The sequence below is a fragment of the Passer montanus genome, unplaced genomic scaffold (genome assembly GCF_014805655.1).
Source record: "Passer montanus isolate IOZ18808 unplaced genomic scaffold, ASM1480565v1 scaffold64, whole genome shotgun sequence".
NCBI lineage: Eukaryota > Metazoa > Chordata > Aves > Passeriformes > Passeridae > Passer > Passer montanus.
The window spans coordinates 491172-511139 of record NW_024371482.1 but is presented as its reverse complement, the minus strand read 5'-3'; the positions used below and the strand labels follow the sequence as shown (position 1 = coordinate 511139).

Below are 19968 nucleotides of genomic sequence, written 5' to 3'. Positions count from 1 at the left end.
GCAAGTGGCAGCTGCACCAGCTCCAGGGGACATTTCCCAGAAAGGAGAAAGAACAAGTTCCCAGTGCCATCTGCAGGAGGAATCACAGCCCTTTTCCCCACATTTTGGGGCTTTCCAGGAGGACAGTGAGCAGTGGGATGGGTGTCTGTCACCCATGGCTTGCCGTGTCCCCTGTGGGGCCAGGGACAGGGGGGCCCATTGCCCACCCCCAGGGGCTCACAGGAAAAAGCCATTTTGCACCTTGACTTGTACATTGCTTTGCTGAAGGAACTCCAGGACCCTGATAGCGTGGCCATGGCCATTCCCAAGAGCCACCTGAAACAATCTCTGCTATTTATCCCCACAGCAAATCCACCTTGGTTAAACGAGAGGTTTGGGTTGTGCCCAGCAGAGCTAGGGCTTAACATTACACTTGGTTTCTTGTCTCTTTTTATTTGGTACTTAAGGAAAAACAAGGGAGAATAAATGAACAGATAGAAAACAAGACTGAGCTCTACATGGCCTGTGGCACAGGACTGTTGTCCCAAGCACAGGCTTGTTCCCTAGTGTGCAGCACCAATTCACACACCAAGGGGACGTATTTTGGGGTTTTTTTCTAATTTGCATGAAGTAGGGAGCTGGGTGATAACCCACAAAAGGTTGGCTCCCTGCTCATCAAGATTTACATTATTTATACATTTTAACAAAGCTATTACCATTCACTGGTTGTAAATATCAGAACTTTTTGTTAACTAGCACTCAGTCTCCTACGTGCTAGTTAAATCTTTTGTGTCTCATTGTAATTAGTCCACAGGCAGAGCCTTCCCTCCCTTTGAGTCAGGGTCTGTTTGGAGTAGGTGGTCAATGTGGCTGTGATCTCCCACTTCCAAAATTACCTCTTCTGTTCACTTCCCTGACTTCACTCCTGGCAGCTCCCAGCCACACAGCCCATTCCCCTTTTCCTTAAAACAAAAGGCTGGAATCACAGAATTAGAACAGAACATAGACGAGAGTATTGTGAGCTGGAAGGGACCCATGAGGATCACGGAGTCCAGCTCCTGCTCTGCACAGACCCCCAACACCCCCGCCCTGAGCCGGGGAGCAGTCCCCATGCCCCGGAGCTCTGCCAGGCTGGGCTGGGCCATTCCCTGGGGAGCCTGGGCAGCGCCAGCACCCTCTGTCAGGAGCTTTCTGCCCCCACCCATTATCACAGCCGAACGGCAGCTGGCAGCACAGCCGGCCGCAGCCAGCTCAGCGCCATCGCCTCAGCACCGCGGGCACAGCCACACCGCACAGCCGGCCAACACCGCAACACCCCAAGTCTGACTCACGGCCCCGCTCAGATCTCCAGGGGCTCGGTGTGACACAGCAGACTAGACTAGACTAGGCTAGACTAGGCTCGGCTCTCACGGCGTGAGGACACCGGGACACGGCAGCCCGGCACAGAGCGCACGCCGTGCCTCACAGCCCGGCACAGAGCGCACGCCGTGCCGCAGGCACGGCACACACGGTGTGAGGACACCGGGACACGGCAGCCCGGCACAGAGCGCACGCCGTGCCGCACAGCCCGGCACAGACCGCACGCCGTGCCGCACAGAGCGCACACCGTGCCGCACAGCCCGGCACCGCCGCAGCCCTCAGCCGCCTTCCCGCCGCGGCCCCTTTAAGGCGCCCTGGCCAATCAGCGCAGCCCACATCCCCGCCAGGGGGCCGCCCCCGAGGCCCGCCGGGAGGCCCGTACCACTCCCCTCACCCGGGGGAGTAATTTCTTCCCGTGGTCTAGAGACCCCGCCGCCGCTGCCCGCCCCAGCCCGCTGTCTCTCTCGCCCGGCTCTCTTCATTGTCATTCATAGTTTCTCTGCTGTCGTAGCTGACAGCAGTGGAGCTGAGGGACTCTCTCATAATACATCGTCCCTCTTACCCACCCCTATGGCATGATGGCGCGTTCCAGGGCGGGGCGCGGGGCGGAAGCGGCGCCGTGGCGCGGGAGGGGGCGGCAACATGGCGGCGCCGGGTGAGGCGAGGGCGGCCGGGCCGGGCCGGTGTCGGTACCGCGGGGATGGGGGACGCGGGCTAACGCGTTTATCTCTCCGCAGGCCTGCGGCTGCGTCTGGAGGCGGCGCTCAGCTTCCTGCTTGTCCTCGCCGGTGCCCAGGCCCTTGTCCCCAGCCATCGTCTGGATGCCCGCGACCTGGCGCGGCTGCGGGCGGTGCTGGAGCGGCCCTTCACGGACGTGCGGTCCGCCTACTACTCCATCGTGGGGCTCAGCAGCCTCGGCGTGCGGGTGGCGGATGAAAAGGTGAGCGGGGAGGGCGCGGCTGTCGCTGCCCGGGGGCGCTTTGCTGTGTGAGGGGCTGCTGCACAGCGGTGAATGACGAATTATTAATGTAATGTGAGTCTATGAGAGAGCTCTGCTTGGACAGGGCCGTGGGGGAAATGTAAAACCTTTACAAAAGCGTTGTATCTTCAGCAAGCACTGGAGTATCAGTGGTGATTGGCGACTCTCGTGTGTTATTTGGATAAATTGTATCTTTGTGCGGGCAGTAAGGTGGCCCTGACTCTCCTACACTCACTGCCTGTGAGTGGTGGCTGCAGGGCTCGCTCCTCACGGCCCGCTGTGAGGGCACTGTGCATAGCAATTTGTTTAACTGCCTTGTGAATAAGTTCCCCGCCTGTGGCACGTTTGGTGCACTGCACTCTCAAATAGAGCTCCCATTAGATTGTTTCAGTTCGAGTACTGAATTCGGGAGCAGTTACATTCTTGGTTGTTTTCTGGTTAAAATGCATCCCAGTGATCCATCTATCCAGCTGTCAGCACAAATTAACAAGCAGTGCCATTGCTTACCTTTGTGCTGTGCCTGCTTGCCCCACTTTTCTCTCTGCACTCTTTGAAATTCTGTGTTTGTATCCATTAATGATGGTGTGAGATACAGCTGGAAAGGAAGCTCACCTACAGAACTTCTGTTCATCTGTTCTCTATCCTGGAAGGTTTGCCCTACTAAATACACCTGTTAGACTTTAATTTTGATAGGCTTTATAATTATACTCAATTTAGGTTTGAATTGTGGTTGCAGTAGAGCTTATGTGAAAATTCTTTATGTCTTTTAGGAAGAACCACCCTTGTTTCTGTGCAGCACTTGCCAGTAGGATCTGGGGGGTATAAAAATGCACAGTGTTCATGGAATTGTCTTAGAGTATCATTTAAATCTCCTCTCAGGGGTTTATCTTCTGTTTCTCCACAGGCTGCATGCAAGTTCATCAAATCTCACGTGGACTCCAGCAGTGTTGAATCCCTCTTTTATGCTGCCCAGTCCATGCAGGTCCTGTCAGCCTGTGAGGTGAGTGTGGAGTTCTGCAGACAGATACCACCAGGGAAATACTTGCCTTGATATTTTTCAGTTCATTTTATGCTTAAGTTTTACTTTCTTTTAGTGGATTGTTCTCTGTTGTGCCTTAAGTAAATAAATGTTTGGCTGTGCTCTACACAAGGCAAAGTATAAATATCCAACACAAGTATTTGGGCCAGAGTAATTCTGAGGGGATGTTTTTTAATTAAACACTGGCTAAGAAAAGAGGCAGCACATTTTGTTAGAACTCTCAGAACTGTGTCACTTAGAAGCTCTTTATGTGGGTGACAGTGTTTGGTGCTGGGAACTGCTGGATACAGATGTAGAGCACCCCTGCTGAGCTGGGGTGAGTTACCCAAGCCCTCCCTCATCAGTGCCCCTGGCTGCTAACAGTGAGTGATGCCACATGAAAAGCAGTAGCAGATTACCAGGATACATCTGCATGGATTAGCCTAATTGATGGTTGACAGCAATACTTAAGGATTTAATCAGTTAAACTAAAAAGTAATGAGTGATAAAAGGATTTTTCCCAGAAGCTTGTAGAAGTTCACCACTCTAGTGTTGGCTCCAGGAGGGAATCAGTGGTGGTTTGCAGACCACGTTTTGTCAAGTGTGAATCAGTGTTCCCTGTGCTCTTCCTCAGGTCACCATTTCAAATGAGACCAGAGAGCTGCTGCTGGCAGCTGTCAGTGAGGACTCCTCAGTCACGCAGATCTTCCACGCTGTTGGTGCCCTGAGTGGCTTTGGCCTTCCTTTGGCATCCCAGGAAGCCCTGAGTGCCCTCACTGCCCGGCTCAGCAAGGAGGAGAGCGTGCTGGCGTAAGTCCCACACAGGAGGGGTTCGTGTGATTGCCCTCCAGGCTCCTGGGGTTTGAATTAAAGGCTGTTTTAATGCTTAATCCTTGGAATGCAGATGGGGTAGAGTAGGTGCTGTCCAGTTCATTGTTGTTTCTCGGGGGAAGAAAATATATGGGGGCTTGATTTTGGGGCTATTTTTGTATGGTTTTATAAATTAATATATTCAATTTAGTTTAAGGATAATGATCAGTAAAGGGATGGTATCCCAAAAAAGCCTCCTCTTAGAAGCATTGATAACAGAATTTTTGCTTTATACCCAGCCATGATTCTGTGTCATTTATGGTTGCAGCAGACCTAATGCTCTTTCTCAGCTCTTTTTTTAGTTTGGGGTGCCTGCGCTGTGAGCTGGAAAATATGTGCCAGTAAGCTGAAAGAATCTTGGCATTTATCACCAAAAAAATTTGTTTCACTGTGAAACACGAGAACAGAATGTCCCTTAAAGGCTGGGGAAGAAAGGGAAACTTTAAAACTTGCTTTGTTGACTAAAAAAGCAGATTTCTGGAAGCCTCAGTGGCGAGTCTGGGATCTGTGCTCTGCAGGGATCAGTTTGTTCTCTGCTCTGCCTTTGAGTCTGTGAGTTCCTTGCAGCGCTGATGCAGCTGAAGTGAATTCTGTAATGAATGCTAAGTTCACACTAAATCACTTCAGAGTCATTCTCTTGAGTGACCTGAAGGCAGGAACAGCTGTTTTACACTTCATTCAGAATAGAAAATGCACTTGCTTTGATTTAAATGGTGTTTGGCTTTTACGGAAGGAATAATCACACACTTGTTTGGTTTTGTTTGTTCTTGTTGAAGAACCATCCAGGCTTTGGAGACGGCATCTTACCTGTCCCAGCAGGCAGATCTAAGTAGCATTGTTGAGGAGATTGAGGTAGGAACACACTGTGCTCTCTAATTACTCAGAAATTTGCTAGATTGCTTAGAACTAAAAGATGTATTAATGTGAAAAACAAAATGAAAAACCAGCCTGGCTAATTGTCTGCCTGCGTAATGTGGCTTGGCTTTCAAGCAGATAATTCCTTGGGCTTTTTTCTGTTTCACAGTGGACTGAAAAATAGACAGTCCTGACATTTACATATAATTAAATCCACTAAAGGCTGGAGGATTTACTTTCTTCCTGTTTCTAAATAACTATCACAAAATATATCATTGATCCCATACAGATAATTCTTGATTAAAGACCTAACAGCAGAGTTAACTTCTGTGGATCCTCTAGAATGCAATTTAAATTTTAATAACTCTTTCTGTCAGGATCTTGTTGCTCGCTTGGATGACCTGGGTGGAGTTTACCTGCAGTTTGAAGAAGGAATTGAGACTACTGCCCTGTTTGTTGCTGCTGCCTATAAGCTGTCAGACCATGTGGGTACAGAGCCAGCAATAAAGGAGGTCTGTACCTGCCCTTTCCTTCCTTGCACACTCCAGCTCCCAGAAAGGATCTGCTCAGTCCCTGTGGTGCAGTGCCAAAGCCTGGTGTAACTGGTAGAATTTCTACTGGCAAAAGTATTGAGCACACCCAGTGAAAAGGGACATTGTGGGGGGAATGCTAGGAAACAGAATCTAAGAGGAAATTCCAACTTAAAGATCACAGGCTGGGTTTGTTGTGTTTTTTCCTTTTAAAAGTGTACAGGCGGAAATTGCAAGTGAAACTTAAGTTTTTTCTTTGTTTATTGAAGCATGGTGTTGAAAAAAAACCCTTGTTTCAGAGTTTGTTCTGGCATTTGGCACTTGTAGCACTTTCCAGCATTTCAAGGTGTTTTGCAAATGTTATTTATCTATGAGGAAATGCAGGCACCCCAGTTTGGGGTGCCCAGAAGAGAGACAACATTACCTTGTGCCTGCAGGAATCAAGATGAAAAAACTTGTTGTCTAAGATGAAAGACTGCTGGAAATTTCTTTTGATCTTGGTTAAGCTAGAAATCATTACTGCAAGCTATCCACTTGATTTTTTTTTCCCCACAAGTTAATGGAGTTAAATGTACTTTGGAGTGAGAATGGCAGCTCCCTAAAGCATGAGGCAAAGTGGCAGGGTTAAGACTGAAGCCAGTGTAAGACATCTGAGTTCAGGACTGGCTCTTTTCCACACTGCTGCCAAACAGGCTAATGCAAAGTAATTTTGATGTCATTTTTGAGGTGGTAATTCTGTCACGTGCAATTCAAACTGTCAGCATCCAAATTATGCCTTAAAAAAAGACCAATTAAGGGAAATTGTTTCGGTTTTTTTCAGAGTTATGCTGTCAGAAGTGCTGCTGTTGGGGCTTGAGGCTTTATCTCTGGTGAATGGTGACAGTGCCTTTGGAATGCTACAAAACTGTCTTTAAAAAATAATGTGTAGTATTTGAAAAAAATAACTGCCTGTTTGGTTTTTTTCCCACAACTTCAATGAGAGTGTCAGTTGCTGATTAAGGTCTGGAGCAGTGCCATGCCCTCCACAGACATTAAAAGCACTGCAGGATTTGCACTGTGGAGGAGTTCTGTAGCACTTGTCTGGATGCTTTCTCTAGTTTGTTTGGTGTTCACTGGTACAAGCAGAAGAGTGAGAATTTAATGTGCAGTGAATTTCATTTAGAAGTGTTCTTTGCAGGTCATGAAGTTGTGTCCTTATTGCATTATTTGGGATTGTCTTTGATTGTACTCATTCTCATCAGAATTCAGCCCAAAATCCTTGGTTGGGATCAAAGTCCAGGAAGCCAATCCCTCTGTTTTCCAGACTAGCAGGGAGTGATGGAAGAAGCTGAATAATGAGGGGTAATGAACAATCTGCAGAGAGTGGTGCAGATGCCCTAACCCTACTGAGTCAGCCTGCAAAACCAGCTGGGGGGATGCTGTCCCACTCCTGCCTTGGAGAGAACAAATTAGCTTTGGCACACCCCAAAGGCAGAGCTGGCTCTGTGCTCCTGGTGGTGCTGCTTTAAAGCTAATCCTCTTAGCCTGAGGGGATAAGCCTGCATGGGCCTAGGCTGCTCCTTCCAGAGCCATTGGGGTGCTTTGTTCCATGGCCTTCCCAGCCAGGACATCAAGCCTGGTTCTGCTCCACTGTATGAAGATAACAGTGCAGCTCTTGCAGCCAAATTGTCTTTTTGCAGCCACATGCAGTCTGGGTAGTTGAGCTGATGACATCTTTTTACTCTGAAACACATCATTTGCAGAGGTGGATCTATATTCTGCTTTTCCAAGTTGTTGAGGCAGTTCCAGCCATTGTGGTTGGAGTCTCCCAGCCAAGAATGAGAATGCACATGAAATTCCAAAGGTAGCTAATTTTTGGGTTGCCTCATAATTTGAACTGTTTTTAAAGCAAATGGAAAATTAAACAGTCTTTTATGAATGATGTTTTCATTAATAACATAATACTCAGCCAGTTTGCAGTGTTGTGGGAAGCTGCTGGTGCTTATATGTGGTTGGCTTTTCCTCTTTCAGGATCAGGTTATCCAGCTGATGAATGCCATTTTTAGCAAGAAGAACTTTGAGACCCTCTCGGAGGCCTTCAGCGTGGCCCGTGCTGCGGGTGCCCTGTCCCAGAACCGCTTCCACTTGCCCATCGTCATTGTCCCTGACGGGCCTGCAGCTGTGTCCCACCACCAGCCCCTGCTCAGGGTAAGGCCTCAGCCCCAGCTCCTGGCTCAGTCTGCTGTTGTAGCTCTTTTGTGAAGTGATTCTTAGGAGCTTTGTTTTACCAGGCACTGCCTCAAGAAGGAATGGTGTGGAAGTCAGCTCTGCTGTTGTAGCTCTGGCTGACTGAAAGTGTGAGCTGATGTCTTTCACTTTTAGCTCTGTGGCTGAGGCTCCAGCAGATCTTGTAGTGCTTTTGTGAAGTGATTCTTAGAGCTTTGTTTTACCAGGCACTGCCTCAAGAAGGAATGGTGTGGAAGTCAGCTCTTCACCTTCCCTCTTGTGTTAGAAAGAACAAGGGAGGCTGGGATGCTGAGCTCTCCTCTCTCTGGGGAGAGCTCTGGGTGTGGAACACAGAGGGGTACTGAGTTGTCTGTGCTCCTGCATTCCTTCTGGGCCAAGTCTCACAGAAATGCTGGTTTTTCTCTCGTAGCTGCAAGTGACCAATGTTATGTCCCAGCTACTGACTCAAGTTTCTGTAAAGCTTGACCAAGCCAAGTCTGTGTCTAGCAAAGCCACTGTCCTTCAACAGCTACCATTTACTCTCTCTGGGTAAGAAAATAAGATTATTTTTAGAGTAACAGGTATTTACAAACAGGTATTATTTAGTCAATGTTAGACTTACTTTTCCATAAGCGTTTTTCCACCAGAGAAATGTTTCTGTGATAGAAAACTAAAAATGCTGTGGTTGTATTTTGTTAGTGTAGAGTGACTGATCATATTTGGTGGAGGTGGTGAATTTCTGTTGTTTTTTCTTTTGACTGGAAGTGGGAAATTCCAATGTTCTTTTGGCTTTGGTCAGCTTTGAAGAATTCTTTTCCTACTGCACTTAGCAATGTTAGTTTTATGCTGTGTTTGTTTACCTGTTTAATGTAGCATATTTGGAGGCTTCTTAACACCTTGGGGTTTTTTTTGTTACAGAGATTTCTTTGAGCTGAACTTCATGAATGTGAAACCTGCTAGTGGATATTATGATTTCTCTATCAGTGTAGATGGAGATAAGCGATTTATTGCTAATAAAGTGGAGGTGGGTGTGCTCTTTGATTTATTTTCATTCTGTGCCTATTCACTGAAACAGCTTTTTGTTTATACTTGTGAAAGATGTTGCCAGTTATATGGAATTTTTATCACATGCTTTTCTGTAATGCATTGGATTTTGACTCAGGATTATGGCCAGTAACCAGATTAATACATGATCAAAAGGGATTTGTGTAAATTTCAAACCTGTCTTATCACTTAGATGCTGATCTGACAGCATCTGAACCAAGGGTAACAGTGGAAGTGTTTATATGGCAGCCCTGAGTCGATATGCAGAAATGATTACAAGTGTTAGTTCTCCTGAGCATTCCAGAGTCGAGCCCATAAATCTCAGGGCTTGGCTGGCAGTTGTCTGGGGGTTGCCTGCTCTGTGCAAGCTGAGCATTTGTTGTTGTCTGTTTGTGTAAGCTCTAGAGCACTAGAAGAGAGTCAAGGGGGTCTTCTGGCATTTCCAAACCGTGCATATGGTGAAGCTTTTGTAGTGGAGAAGCAGTGACCAAAGCAGATGAAGTCTTCTTTTCATGCACACACAGCACTGTCTTGGTGGCAAAAGCTCTCAGACAGCACCTTTTTGACAAGCAGTTTTATATAAATATTTGGAGTTTTCCTTTTCTCAAGTTTGTTACAGTGAGAGGAATGTGACCTCTCTGACTGTTCATGTAGTCACCCCAGTGTCAACAGCTGAGAATGCTCTTCTCCAAAGAAGTCCATTCCCAGGGTTAATTTTTGCCCCCAATCACTATTTAAGGAAACAATTAGCATTTCAAGTCTTCCAGCATATTTAGCTTGGAGTGGAGGAAGACACAACTGCTGACCTTTACTTTGAGTATCAAATTGACTCTGTCAGGGAGCAGTAATGGCACTCAGGGTGTCAGAAGGGGCTGGATTGTCCTGCTTAAGCTGGGGCTGGCACAGGGAGGCACCGGCAGGAATGTATTAGTGCAGCAGCTTTGTGGGAACTGCTGCTAATAAGACACATTGTTACGGGGGAGGACTGCTGGGGAGCTGCTTTTTTCCTTACTGTTATTAGCATTAATTGTCCTTAATGCACCATCGTTTTGACAGTAATGAGCTAAACCAGTGGGTTATTACTCAGGCAGAGACTGCATTTCCTGGCATTAAAATATTTGAGAGATGTTTGTGTACTGTGCAGTTGAAGGGGCTGTGTGCAGCAGCTCTGAGTTGCCTCCACACAACTTTTTAAAAATTAATATTTCTTAGTCCATCTTTCTTTGCTCCCAACTTGGAACAAAGGAGGGCTTTGCTAAAGTTAGCCTGAATCATCTGCATGTTAATGGATCCATTTTTGGGGGTAGCCTCTCTCTTAAATTACACTTTTTGTTGTAAAGAAACTGCCAAGATGATTGTGTTTGAAGTCTGACCTGAATAGTTTAGTTAATGTTTTTACATATTTTTCCTACAGGTTCTCTGTGAATTATTTTTCAGACTGAGGGTGTGGGGCTGGCTCACATGAGCAAACCTGTAATAACAAATTGTAGTATAAGATGAAAAATGTCTTGGCAATGAAACTTCAATTCTCATGGGGAGCATTTGTAAGCTGTGAGAACAAATGTGCTAATTAAAAACTACAGACTGCAGTAACTGCTTATGTTTGAGAGAAGAATTGAAATCAGTCAAACCCAGTCGGCTCAGTGCCTGAATGGGCTGTGGTTTGGGGCTGGGGAAAGGGCAGGAAATCATTTCTCTGCTTGGGGTTTATATTGCACTTAGCACAGAGCAGTGAGATAAATGGCAGGGCCTTATTGGCTGCCCTGCACTGAGGGGTGAATGCTGTGACTCTGCAGGAAAGCTTGCTGGACAAAGCGCAGGTCTGCGGGAATGCTTTGGCATTTGCCTGCTGGTAATAAAGTCAACGGAAACCTGTTGGGCTTTAGGAGCCAACAGAGGCAGAACTGTTGCTGTCTGGAGACCTCTTGTCTCAAATTGCTGTCCAGAAAGTAGAAGGACACATGCACAGGCAGTGTGAACTTGTATTATATGTGATGTACCTTTAATAGGGAGCTTCTGCTAGTTCATAAGGGAAACTGGTTGGATCTGGGTGGTTGGACTGTTTCATTCCAAACAGCTCTCTCCAGGATAGCCAATTCCAGCATGCCTGAGAAGCTGGTGTCTGCAGAGCTGGCAGCTTGTGCAGGGAGGAAAGGGGATGGGTCAGTGACTGGTGCTGGAGCTTTGCCAGGAGGTAAATTGCTGTAGATCCTTCTGTGCAGGTCAGGCTCTGACTTGGGCTTAGTCATAAGACCCTCTTTGAGGAAGGACAGAAGAGCTAAAGCATCTGCAGTGAACTTGACCATAATTGGTGTATGTGTAGTGCTCTGAAGAATTTTCTGTTGTGTTTTGTTGCAGCTGAAAGTAAAAGTTTCCACAGAAGTGGGGATTACTAATGTAGATCTTTCTACCGTGGATAAAGATCAGAGCATTGCACCAAAAACAACCAGGTAAAACAGCGTGGGGTGTGTGATCCTAGACCAGAGCCTTGGTTTCTCTGAGCACCAGGCTTTCTCTTGGAACAGCACCTCAGTTCTGTGTGGTTTTTTCCCTCCTAGGGTAGCTTACCCAGCCAAAGCCAAGGGCTCATTCACTGCTGACAGCCATCAGAACTTTGCTTTATCCTTCCAGCTGATAGATGTGAACAGTGGAGCTGAACTCATCCCTCACCAGGTTAGGACAGTTTTTGTCATTGCTGTGTTACCAAGATGTTCCATCATGAAGCATCTGAGGTGACAGTTGTTCTTGAAAAGATTTGATAGGTTTTGAGAAGCCTTATGTTTCTGACATGTACTGTGAAGATCACTGCTCTCACTAGCTGGGAGATTCACTTCATTTGTTTTGTCTGTCTGTTAAATGAAATCTCTGGCTCTGGTGTTGTGTTGTATTTAACTCCACAGATTGAGTGCACATAGCCTGCCCTGTAAAAGCACACTTCTGGTTTGGTTTTTTTTATGTAAATTGCTGGCTGAAAAGTCCTTGAATGTTACATTCATCCTTGCAGACTTTTGTTCGACTTCACAACCAAAAGACTGGCCAGGAGGTGGTGTTTGTTGCAGAGCCAGACAGCAAGAATGTGTACAAATTTGAACTGGATACCTCTGAAAGAAAGACTGAATTTGACTCTGCCTCTGGGACTTACACTCTTTACCTGATCATTGGAGATGCCACTCTGGAAAATCCAATCCTTTGGAATGTGGTATGTAACTGGAAGTGGGGTGATGTGGTTTTGTCATTACTGACATTCTAACAAGAGGATATGGTACAGGCTTGGAAGCAAAAAGCTCAAATATTTTGTTCTTTTTAGTGAATCAGAATCCTTTTGGCCATTTATGGGCTCTGAGGTTTGCTGTTCTTTGCGAGTTTCAAGTAAACATCAAAGCAAGACAGAAATAAACATTAATTTCATCATGTAGTGGTGCAGAAACTTCAGAAGATTTATGGGTTTGATGCAATTTCACAGCAGGCTCTTGAGGTTTAACCTCTGTTCTTTCTCTGCTGGAAATAAGTCCAATTCTTAATGGTGGGTGAATGACATTACTGCCCCTGTTTAGGAGAGGTTGCTTCTTAAAAAATATGGTGTCTTTTTCTCAGTTTCCTTTAAAAATTATGTAATTCATGGATCATCAAATAAGGAAATAGAGCACAGTAATGGAATAGGTTTTATGCATTTAGATCTAAATGCATGAAGCTGCACGATTTTATTTCAGGCTGATGTTGTGATCACATTCCCAGAAGAGGATGCACCATCCACAGTCCAGTCCAAGAACCTCTTTGTTCCCAAACCTGAAATCCAGGTACAGTCAAGATTATATGTGGAGATGAGGGTTTAGTGTTACGTGTTCTCATCATAATTTATTTATAAGTAATGTAATTAAAAGAAGACCAAAGTTACTGCTTAATGGAAAGAAATTTGTTGGAGTTCTATGATGTATGAATAAAAAAACCTGTGTTCTAGCTATGGGAGAGCAACTGGTGTCAGTGAAAAGATCCAAACATGAAAATTTGGCCAGGTAAGCACCACAGAAAGGTCTCTGGGCTGATGTCAAGCTAACAAGTGCTTCTGTGAGTGCAAGGAAGAGTTAACTGTGCAAGAAATTAAACATGCAGAGACTGGAATAGACACTGTGTTAACAAGTCAGTCTTTGCCTTAAAAAAATGGCTCCCACCCAGAGGAACCTCTGAGAACAGCACTGGGGCTGCAGCTTGGGAGCAGAGGAGCTGCTCTGTTGGAACACTCCTGCTCATGAGTTGGTTTTGTTTGTTTGCAGCACCTCTTCAGGGAGCCTGAGAAGAGGCCTCCCACAGTGGTCTCCAACACTTTCACAGCACTGGTTCTCTCCCCACTGCTTTTGCTGCTCATCTTGGTGAGTGAGCTGGGTCACAGAAGAACAACACTTCTTCCCATCCAGTCAGAGTCACTTAGGAGGTTGGACAGCTCAACTTCTTGCTAAAACTCTTGGTTAACTTGGTTAATCTTGACTGGCACGGCAGTGCTGCAGTCACAGCTAGCAGATGTCAGTGCAGAGCACTGGTCTGGTTTGGTTTTTTAGGTTCTAGTCAAAGCAGAATAACAGTGCTGCCAAGTGGAAGTAGGTGGATGAGTTTCTCAGTGTGCTTCAGCTGGGGATGGTGAATAACACTGGGCAGATTAAGTTACAATAACATTAGACTTCCACAGGAAAAAGGCAGTTATTCTGCCTCACATGTAATAAATCCATCACAAAATCTGTTACTTAATCCTATCAGATTGAATTCCCATTTATGGACATTTGAGTGTCTGTAGTTGAAACATCCCCTGCTACTTACTGTATCATCAGGTCAGTGCTTTGAACTTAATGCAATAAAAATCTCAGTGAGACAAGTTAAATTATTCATTATTTGGAAGATGAAACTGATTCCAACAGTAATTTCCCATTAGCCAGACTCAGTGAAAGCTGTGTCCTCTGGTCTATGGAGTTCACAATATACAGGTTGATGACACTTTAATGAAAAAACTCATTGTTGCTGCTTCTCTTTTCCACCCTTAATGCCTTTATCTTTTGTAGTCAAAAACTATTATTACTGTGAGCAAACATCTTGTATCTGTAGCTGCTCTTTGGATGAGTCCAAAATCCAAATGAGAGTATTATCCTTTTTTTAAATTATTATTTTTAATGGAAATTAATTCAACTGGGTAGAAATACCAATGTCTATTTTTTTTCACTATTTAAATTTGGAGCAGTCTTCTCTCATCTGTTTAAGATATTTGAGGAACTGCATTAGGGCAGTCAGAAGTAACAGGAGACACTTCCACTGAAGGAGCTCAACAGTGCTGCCTTTAGCAAAATTACTACTGTCTCTTCTTGCAGTAGTAAACAAGTGCTTCTGTAGAGAATACACTGGATTCACTGAAGATCCTAAAACAAACAGGCTTGAAAGATGTTGAAGCTTAAAATAAAAGTTTGTGTTTACAAGGCTGTTCAACTCCAGTTTTGTTTCTTTTCCTTTTTAGTGGATCAAGATAGGTGCCAACATCTCCAACTTCAGCTTTGCTCCCAGCACCATTGTTTTTCACTTGGGACATGCTGGTAAGTGTCAGAGGCTTTCTGTGTGTTTGACCTCCTCACCTGAGAGTTAGAGATGAGAGCCTGTGGTTAATGGGCTCGTGGTCTATTAACTCTAATGACATAACAGCATAACACTTGTTCTCTTGTTTCCATCTGCCTTCCTGCTTTTCATGATTGTTAATATGGTGATAAACCTGTTTTGGCCATCAGCTTATAACAGCCATCATTATCCAGGCCCCTCTCTCACTCCATTTATCTGTACTTAATAGAACTTCTTATTTCCAGAGTCACACTTTATTGCATGTTTATCCTCTGAGAGTGGGGAGGTTCTGTGGGGATTGAGACCTGCAGGACTCTCAACAGTGAAAAGCTACATCTTTTCCTTAAAGCTCTTTCCATAAAAGCACTTCTGGTCCTTTGGCTGAACCAAATTTTTTCATCCATTTTATTGTGTTTGTAGTTACACAGTTATTTACTGTCTTGGTAGAATTTCAAAAGCGCAGCAGGTTGGGAGAGCACTGAATTGATTTCCAAATGTCACTATGTTTCTCAGTCCAAGTCAGGATACTTGGAAGCTTTAAAAAGCTGTAAGGCCTTACAGATGTGTGAGGTTAATATCCCCTATTGAAATCCAGGGTATCCTCCTCTTTTTAATAGCCCTTAGTGTCTGTAATATGTCCATAATTGTGCCACAGGAGAGTTGGTTGCAAGCTGTCAGTGTCACATTTTCACTCCAGAATGGGAACCCAGATGTCTTCATTCCCTGGCAATAATGTGTGGTCTTTGAACCTGCCATTCAGAGCTTCAGAGATGGGATAGGAACCAAATGCTTCAGCCTGGCAGTACAGTTGTTCTGAGGATGACAAATGGTTGGTCTTTGAAATGCAGTTTCAGCCATGGACTATCTTTTTTTTTTTTTTTCCCAGCAATGTTGGGACTCATGTACGTCTACTGGACTCAACTCAACATGTTCCAGACTCTGAAGTACTTGGCCATTTTGGGTGGCATCACATTCCTGGCAGGCAACAGGATGCTGGCTCAGAAAGCTGTGAAGAGGTAAGGGGGGGACAGAGCTTTGACATCAGTGGGGAGGAGGTCACAGGGTGCTGCTGTGTGTCAGTGACCACTGCTCTGGGCTCTTGGACCTTGTGTGTGGGGCTGGGCTGCTCAGCCCCACTTGCCTGCCTCTTGAACTGAGCAGGGCAGTGAGGGGCTGTCCCCAGGGAGCAGCTCCTGCAGAGAGAATTGGCCATGTGGCATGTGCTGAAGGCAGCTCTTAGAATAGTGTTAGGTTATAGAACCCACTATAAATGTAGAAGAGATCCAACTATCTGGGAGCTCTGCTTGTGATAACAGTTTTAAGAGGAGGAAGGTAAGGTGGGAGTAAATTACTGCTGTGTTCCTCTAGCTAAGGGGTGATTGTAGGGAAAGGGAAGCAGCTGCTTATCAGATGTGCAGCAACAGGCAAGAGGCAACAAACACTAGCAAAGCCAGAGAAAATTCTGCTAGATATGAGGGATACAGCATTCCTTTCTGTCTGCACACTTGTGTCTTCTGCCGCAGTCTCTGGTGACTGCCCTGGTGTGGGCAGCCAGCAGTTTGCTGTCCCAAGCTGCCAGGGCAGTGCCTTGGTTAGAGGTCACACCATTCCCTCTCCTTCACTTCTGCCACACACAGTTTCCATGTGAGACTTAAGCTTTTGTACTAATGTAGTTTTTGACTTTGAAGATGATTTACTGACCCCCTATGCCATCACACCTGTGCTTTCCTTACTTTCCCCTTTTTGAGCTGCTGGATACCTGCCTGCATAGATATCCCTGGGGTCTCACCTTTTTGATTACACTCTATTAAAACCAGGACAAGAGCTGTAAAAAAACCCCATAAGATTTTCAGGAGGGTTGCATTGATTTCTTTTCTTTAAAACATCTCTACATTTCTGGCTGTGTCAAGGAGGATGGTTAATGTAATTAACCATTTTCATACTGTCCTCCCAGCTTTCTCAGGCTTTCTCCCTCAGATGTCCAGCTCTCTCCACTGGCATTTTACTGTATTAGCATAACTTCCTATGGGAATTTTGTTGCCCCTGGGACTGTTATGTCATTCAATAACGTTTCCTTTTTCATTGAAAGAGTAATGAGACATTGTTATTAAGTGCAGATTGCCTAGGATACAGATTTGGGGGAAAATAATACAATGAAGCAAATTTCTAAGTGTCTTGGCTCAACCAGGGCTTCTGTTAACACATAAATGCAGGTGGTTGGTTCCTGCTTCAAACCACTGCAGGGGGTGTCCGTGTGCTTTTTCACTGCAAATGACACGAAGCTGCAACTACAATGGCAAATTTGAAAGTAAAACTTCTCTCTGAGGCTAAAGTTAAACCCTTTGTGCACGACTTTAAAGTTCAAAAAGACATCTTCTTGTGAAGGCAGTGCCTGCCTGTCTCAGATGCTGAAGTGCAGTGACAATTAAGCAGCTTGCACTTTGAGCCAAAGCTGTGGAGGCCAGCAGCAGGCGTGGGAAGGGGGCTGTCTGTATAAACCATCTTGTTACACAAGTTACCAGAAGGCCTGGTTTTGCTTTTTGCGTTTCTGTCACTGGGTCTGGCTCCTGGAGCAGGGCTGCTTTCTTCCTTCCTGTCTCTCTGAACCTTCTCCCTCTCTCCTTTGGCAGGATTGCTGCAGAGCAGAGCAGTAGGTTGGCAAAGTATAGAACGCTGCGGTAAAGGGGGTGTGCTAGTGACCAGCTCTTCAGGAAGTAAGGGCCTTCTTGGATTTTGCCTTTCCCTGGCCATGCTGCCTGTTTCATTTCACCTCATCCCTCACTCCTTTGACAAAAAATATGTGAGCTGAAGCTGCTTCCCCCAGCATTGCTTAGTGGGCTTTAAATCAGTCCTTGGGAGCCCTGGCTGCAGCTGGGTTGGGCTGGTTAGCAGGACATGTTCTCTGAGACTAAATTGCATTTGTGGGATTTCCTGAATTATCTGAAGTCTGTGTGGTGATATGTGCACATGTAAATATGCTGTTGAGCATCAAGCAGCTCTCAGGTGATGAAATAAAACAATATTATTGCTCCTATAAATAAATTATTAGCAATGTCAGCTGGAGGAGACCATGGTGAAAGTGGCTGACACTGGGCTGTTCCCACCCTGCTGCTGGTACTCCCCATCCCCACCTGCAGCATTCTGGCTGTGCAGCTGCCAGGCACTCTGCCTGCTGAATTACATCCTCCTTTGGGGTGGTGAGAGCTCTGCACAGAGCCAGGTCAGCACCACCTCTCTCAGCTGAGAACACAGTCCTGGGTCACCCTCCCATTGGGCTGTGCTGGTCATGATGGCTCAGGCAGCAGCAGCTCCCAGCCCCCTCCATTCCATACAGTCATCTGCTGGGTCTGCACTGCCCTTTGCCAGGAGAGAGCCCTTGGTTTCCTTTCATTCCCAAAGGTAAGGTCCCAGTTTGCTCTGTGCACTGTGGTGTAGGGGGCAGGACTGCCCAGTTCTGAGTGTGTGTGCATGAGGGCTTCATTCCTTGCACTGGGTTGTTGTGGGGAAAGGAAGAATTTGTGGGATGGGTACTGTGATGACATAAATCACTGTACAATGTTCTGCACAGGTACATCTGAGCATCTGCTTCCCCTCACGTCACAGCTCCAGGCACATGGGGGTTGAATGGAGCCCAGTTTTTGTGGTGCAAATCAAAACCAGCACTGGGAGGTTGTGCCACACAAAAGGTGTGTGCACTGTGCTCCTGTCTGCAGATCAGGGAGCATGCAGGATGGTTGCATGGAAATTACCTGTGGAAAATTTGGCACCATGTCCCTCAGAAAAACACCCTTTTGCTGCCTTTTCTGTCCCTGGAGTGTTTTGAGGTACTTGAGCACAGAACAAGCTACAGCAAGTTACTGGAGAGGACCTGGAGGTGGCTGTCACTTGTCCTTTTGACTGCTGTGTTTGCTGTTCAGGCTCCTGGATGCTTCTCTTTAACATCACTTTGGGCCAGTGGGTTGCAGCTTTTAGTGGCCTATTACCAAGTGCCTCACGAGTGTGTTCTCCACAGCCTGCATGCTTCCTGTTTCTCAGCCTGGTATTTTAACTCCTTCATTTCTTATGGGCTGTAAGTAATCCTAGAGGATCATGGAAATCATAGACTGCTTTGGGTTGAAAGGGATCTTAAGGTCCTCCAGTTCCAACCCCCCTGCCACAGGCAGGGACACCATCCACTAGACCACATCCACCTGGCCAGGGTGGATCACATCCACAGCCAGGGCCTCATCCACCCTGGCCTTTAACAAATTCCAGAGCTGGGGCAACATCAGCTTCTCTGGGCAACCAACCTGAGGTGGGCATACTCACCACATGCTGAGTTTAAAATTTCTTCCTAACATCTAATCTAAAGTTGCCCTCTTTCAGTTGGAAACCAGTGCCCCATCTGCCTGTATAAAACATCCCTCTCCTTTTCATAACCTCCTTCAAGTCCTGCATGGCCCCACTGAGGCCTCCCTTGGGCCTTCTCCAGGCTGAGCATCCCCAACTCCCTGAGCTTTGCCTCACAGCAGAGGGTGCAGCTCTCAGAGCTGTCTGTGGCCCTGAGATCTTGCAAATAACTTAATACCCACCAACCCTCATTTAGATTTTGCTTCCATGTGCAGTCACAAGCATTTTTCCTCACTGCTCAGTTTCCTGATGCGTGCCCCAGCTCTGTCAGTTGAGTGCCATGTGTGCCTGTGTGGCATCGTGGAAGGAAAAGGACCTCAGAAGGTTGGGTTTGCTGTGCTAACCCTGCCTGAGCTTCCTGGGGAGATGAAGATCTTTGTGTTAACATGGACCAGCAATTGCCAGCAGATGGATCAGCCCTGTTAAAATGAGCAGTTAAGGTACTTGCAGGCTTTGCCTTCAGCCTAGTTGGGGTTGGTTTTTTTGGTTCAGTTCTGTAATTTAATAGGCACATTCATCCCTTTTGCACCAGAAATTAATCTTCATTTTCTCTGACCACTTCCATGCTCCTTGAATTCCATCCCCCATTCTGGAGCAGTGCTGGTTTATCACTCACAGAAGCTGCTTTGGGGAAGTTTGTCCAACGAGCTGCTTTTGAGAGAGAATGAGGGGTCTGGGAGACTTGTACTGTACAAGCAAGTGCTTTGCTGCCTGGAAGAGTTAATTTTTATTTTTCTTTCCAGGACACAATAGTACCAGAAGAATGGAAGAAATGTGGAAAAACAAAGCAAATGCTTTCAGAAGAGAAGCAAATAAATAACTGAAAGGCCAGAAGAAGGAAGGCAGAAGATAATTCTTTTTTTATACATTAAGTCAAAAGGGTGCCAGTTAAACTTTTTTTAAAGTCTTTTTTTTCATCATTGTGTTCATGCTACTGGAGTGCTTTTCATATGAATCTGGAAAATCTTTTCTTCCCTGGATCCTCTCCCCTTCTCCCAGGACATTTGAATTTCTTTTTGAGAAAAAGGAAGAAGAAAATACAAATCTGCTTTTTCCCCAGGTGCCCTTTCCTCATCCTGAAGATTTGTGAATAAAGAGGAGGAAAGGATGGTCCTGAGTGTTGTGTTTTGGCTGTCTCAGAGGCAGTGATT

General features: G+C 45.9%; 1 protein-coding gene across 2 annotated transcripts; it reads left to right on the top strand.

Annotated features, from left to right (window-relative positions):
* Positions 1-1943: 1943 nt before the first annotated feature.
* Positions 1944-19929, top strand: RPN2 (ribophorin II). 2 transcript variants are annotated; one of them, XM_039728166.1, is made up of 18 exons: positions 1944-1993; positions 2076-2278; positions 3222-3317; positions 3970-4145; positions 4982-5057; positions 5438-5572; positions 7601-7777; positions 8226-8344; positions 8714-8819; positions 11198-11289; positions 11398-11512; positions 11844-12038; positions 12550-12636; positions 13111-13206; positions 14334-14409; positions 15315-15444; positions 17059-17142; positions 19561-19929. In XM_039728166.1, the coding sequence occupies exons 1-17, from the start codon at positions 1981-1983 to the stop codon at positions 17108-17110; spliced, it is 1944 nt and encodes a 647-aa protein (XP_039584100.1). In that variant the 5' UTR covers positions 1944-1980; the 3' UTR covers positions 17111-17142; positions 19561-19929. The 2 variants fall into 2 exon arrangements, with proteins under 2 accessions (XP_039584100.1, XP_039584101.1); XM_039728167.1 differs by lacking the exon at positions 17059-17142.
* The last annotated feature ends 39 nt before the right edge of the window (positions 19930-19968 follow it).

Coding starts and splice junctions, on each gene's coding strand:
- RPN2 (XM_039728166.1), top strand. Junction 8,820..11,197: donor TTATTGCTAATAAAGTGGAG/GTGGGTGTGCTC, acceptor GTTTTGTTGCAG/CTGAAAGTAAAAGTTTCCAC. Junction 15,445..17,058: donor GCTCAGAAAGCTGTGAAGAG/GTAAGGGGGGGA, acceptor CTCCTTTGGCAG/GATTGCTGCAGAGCAGAGCA.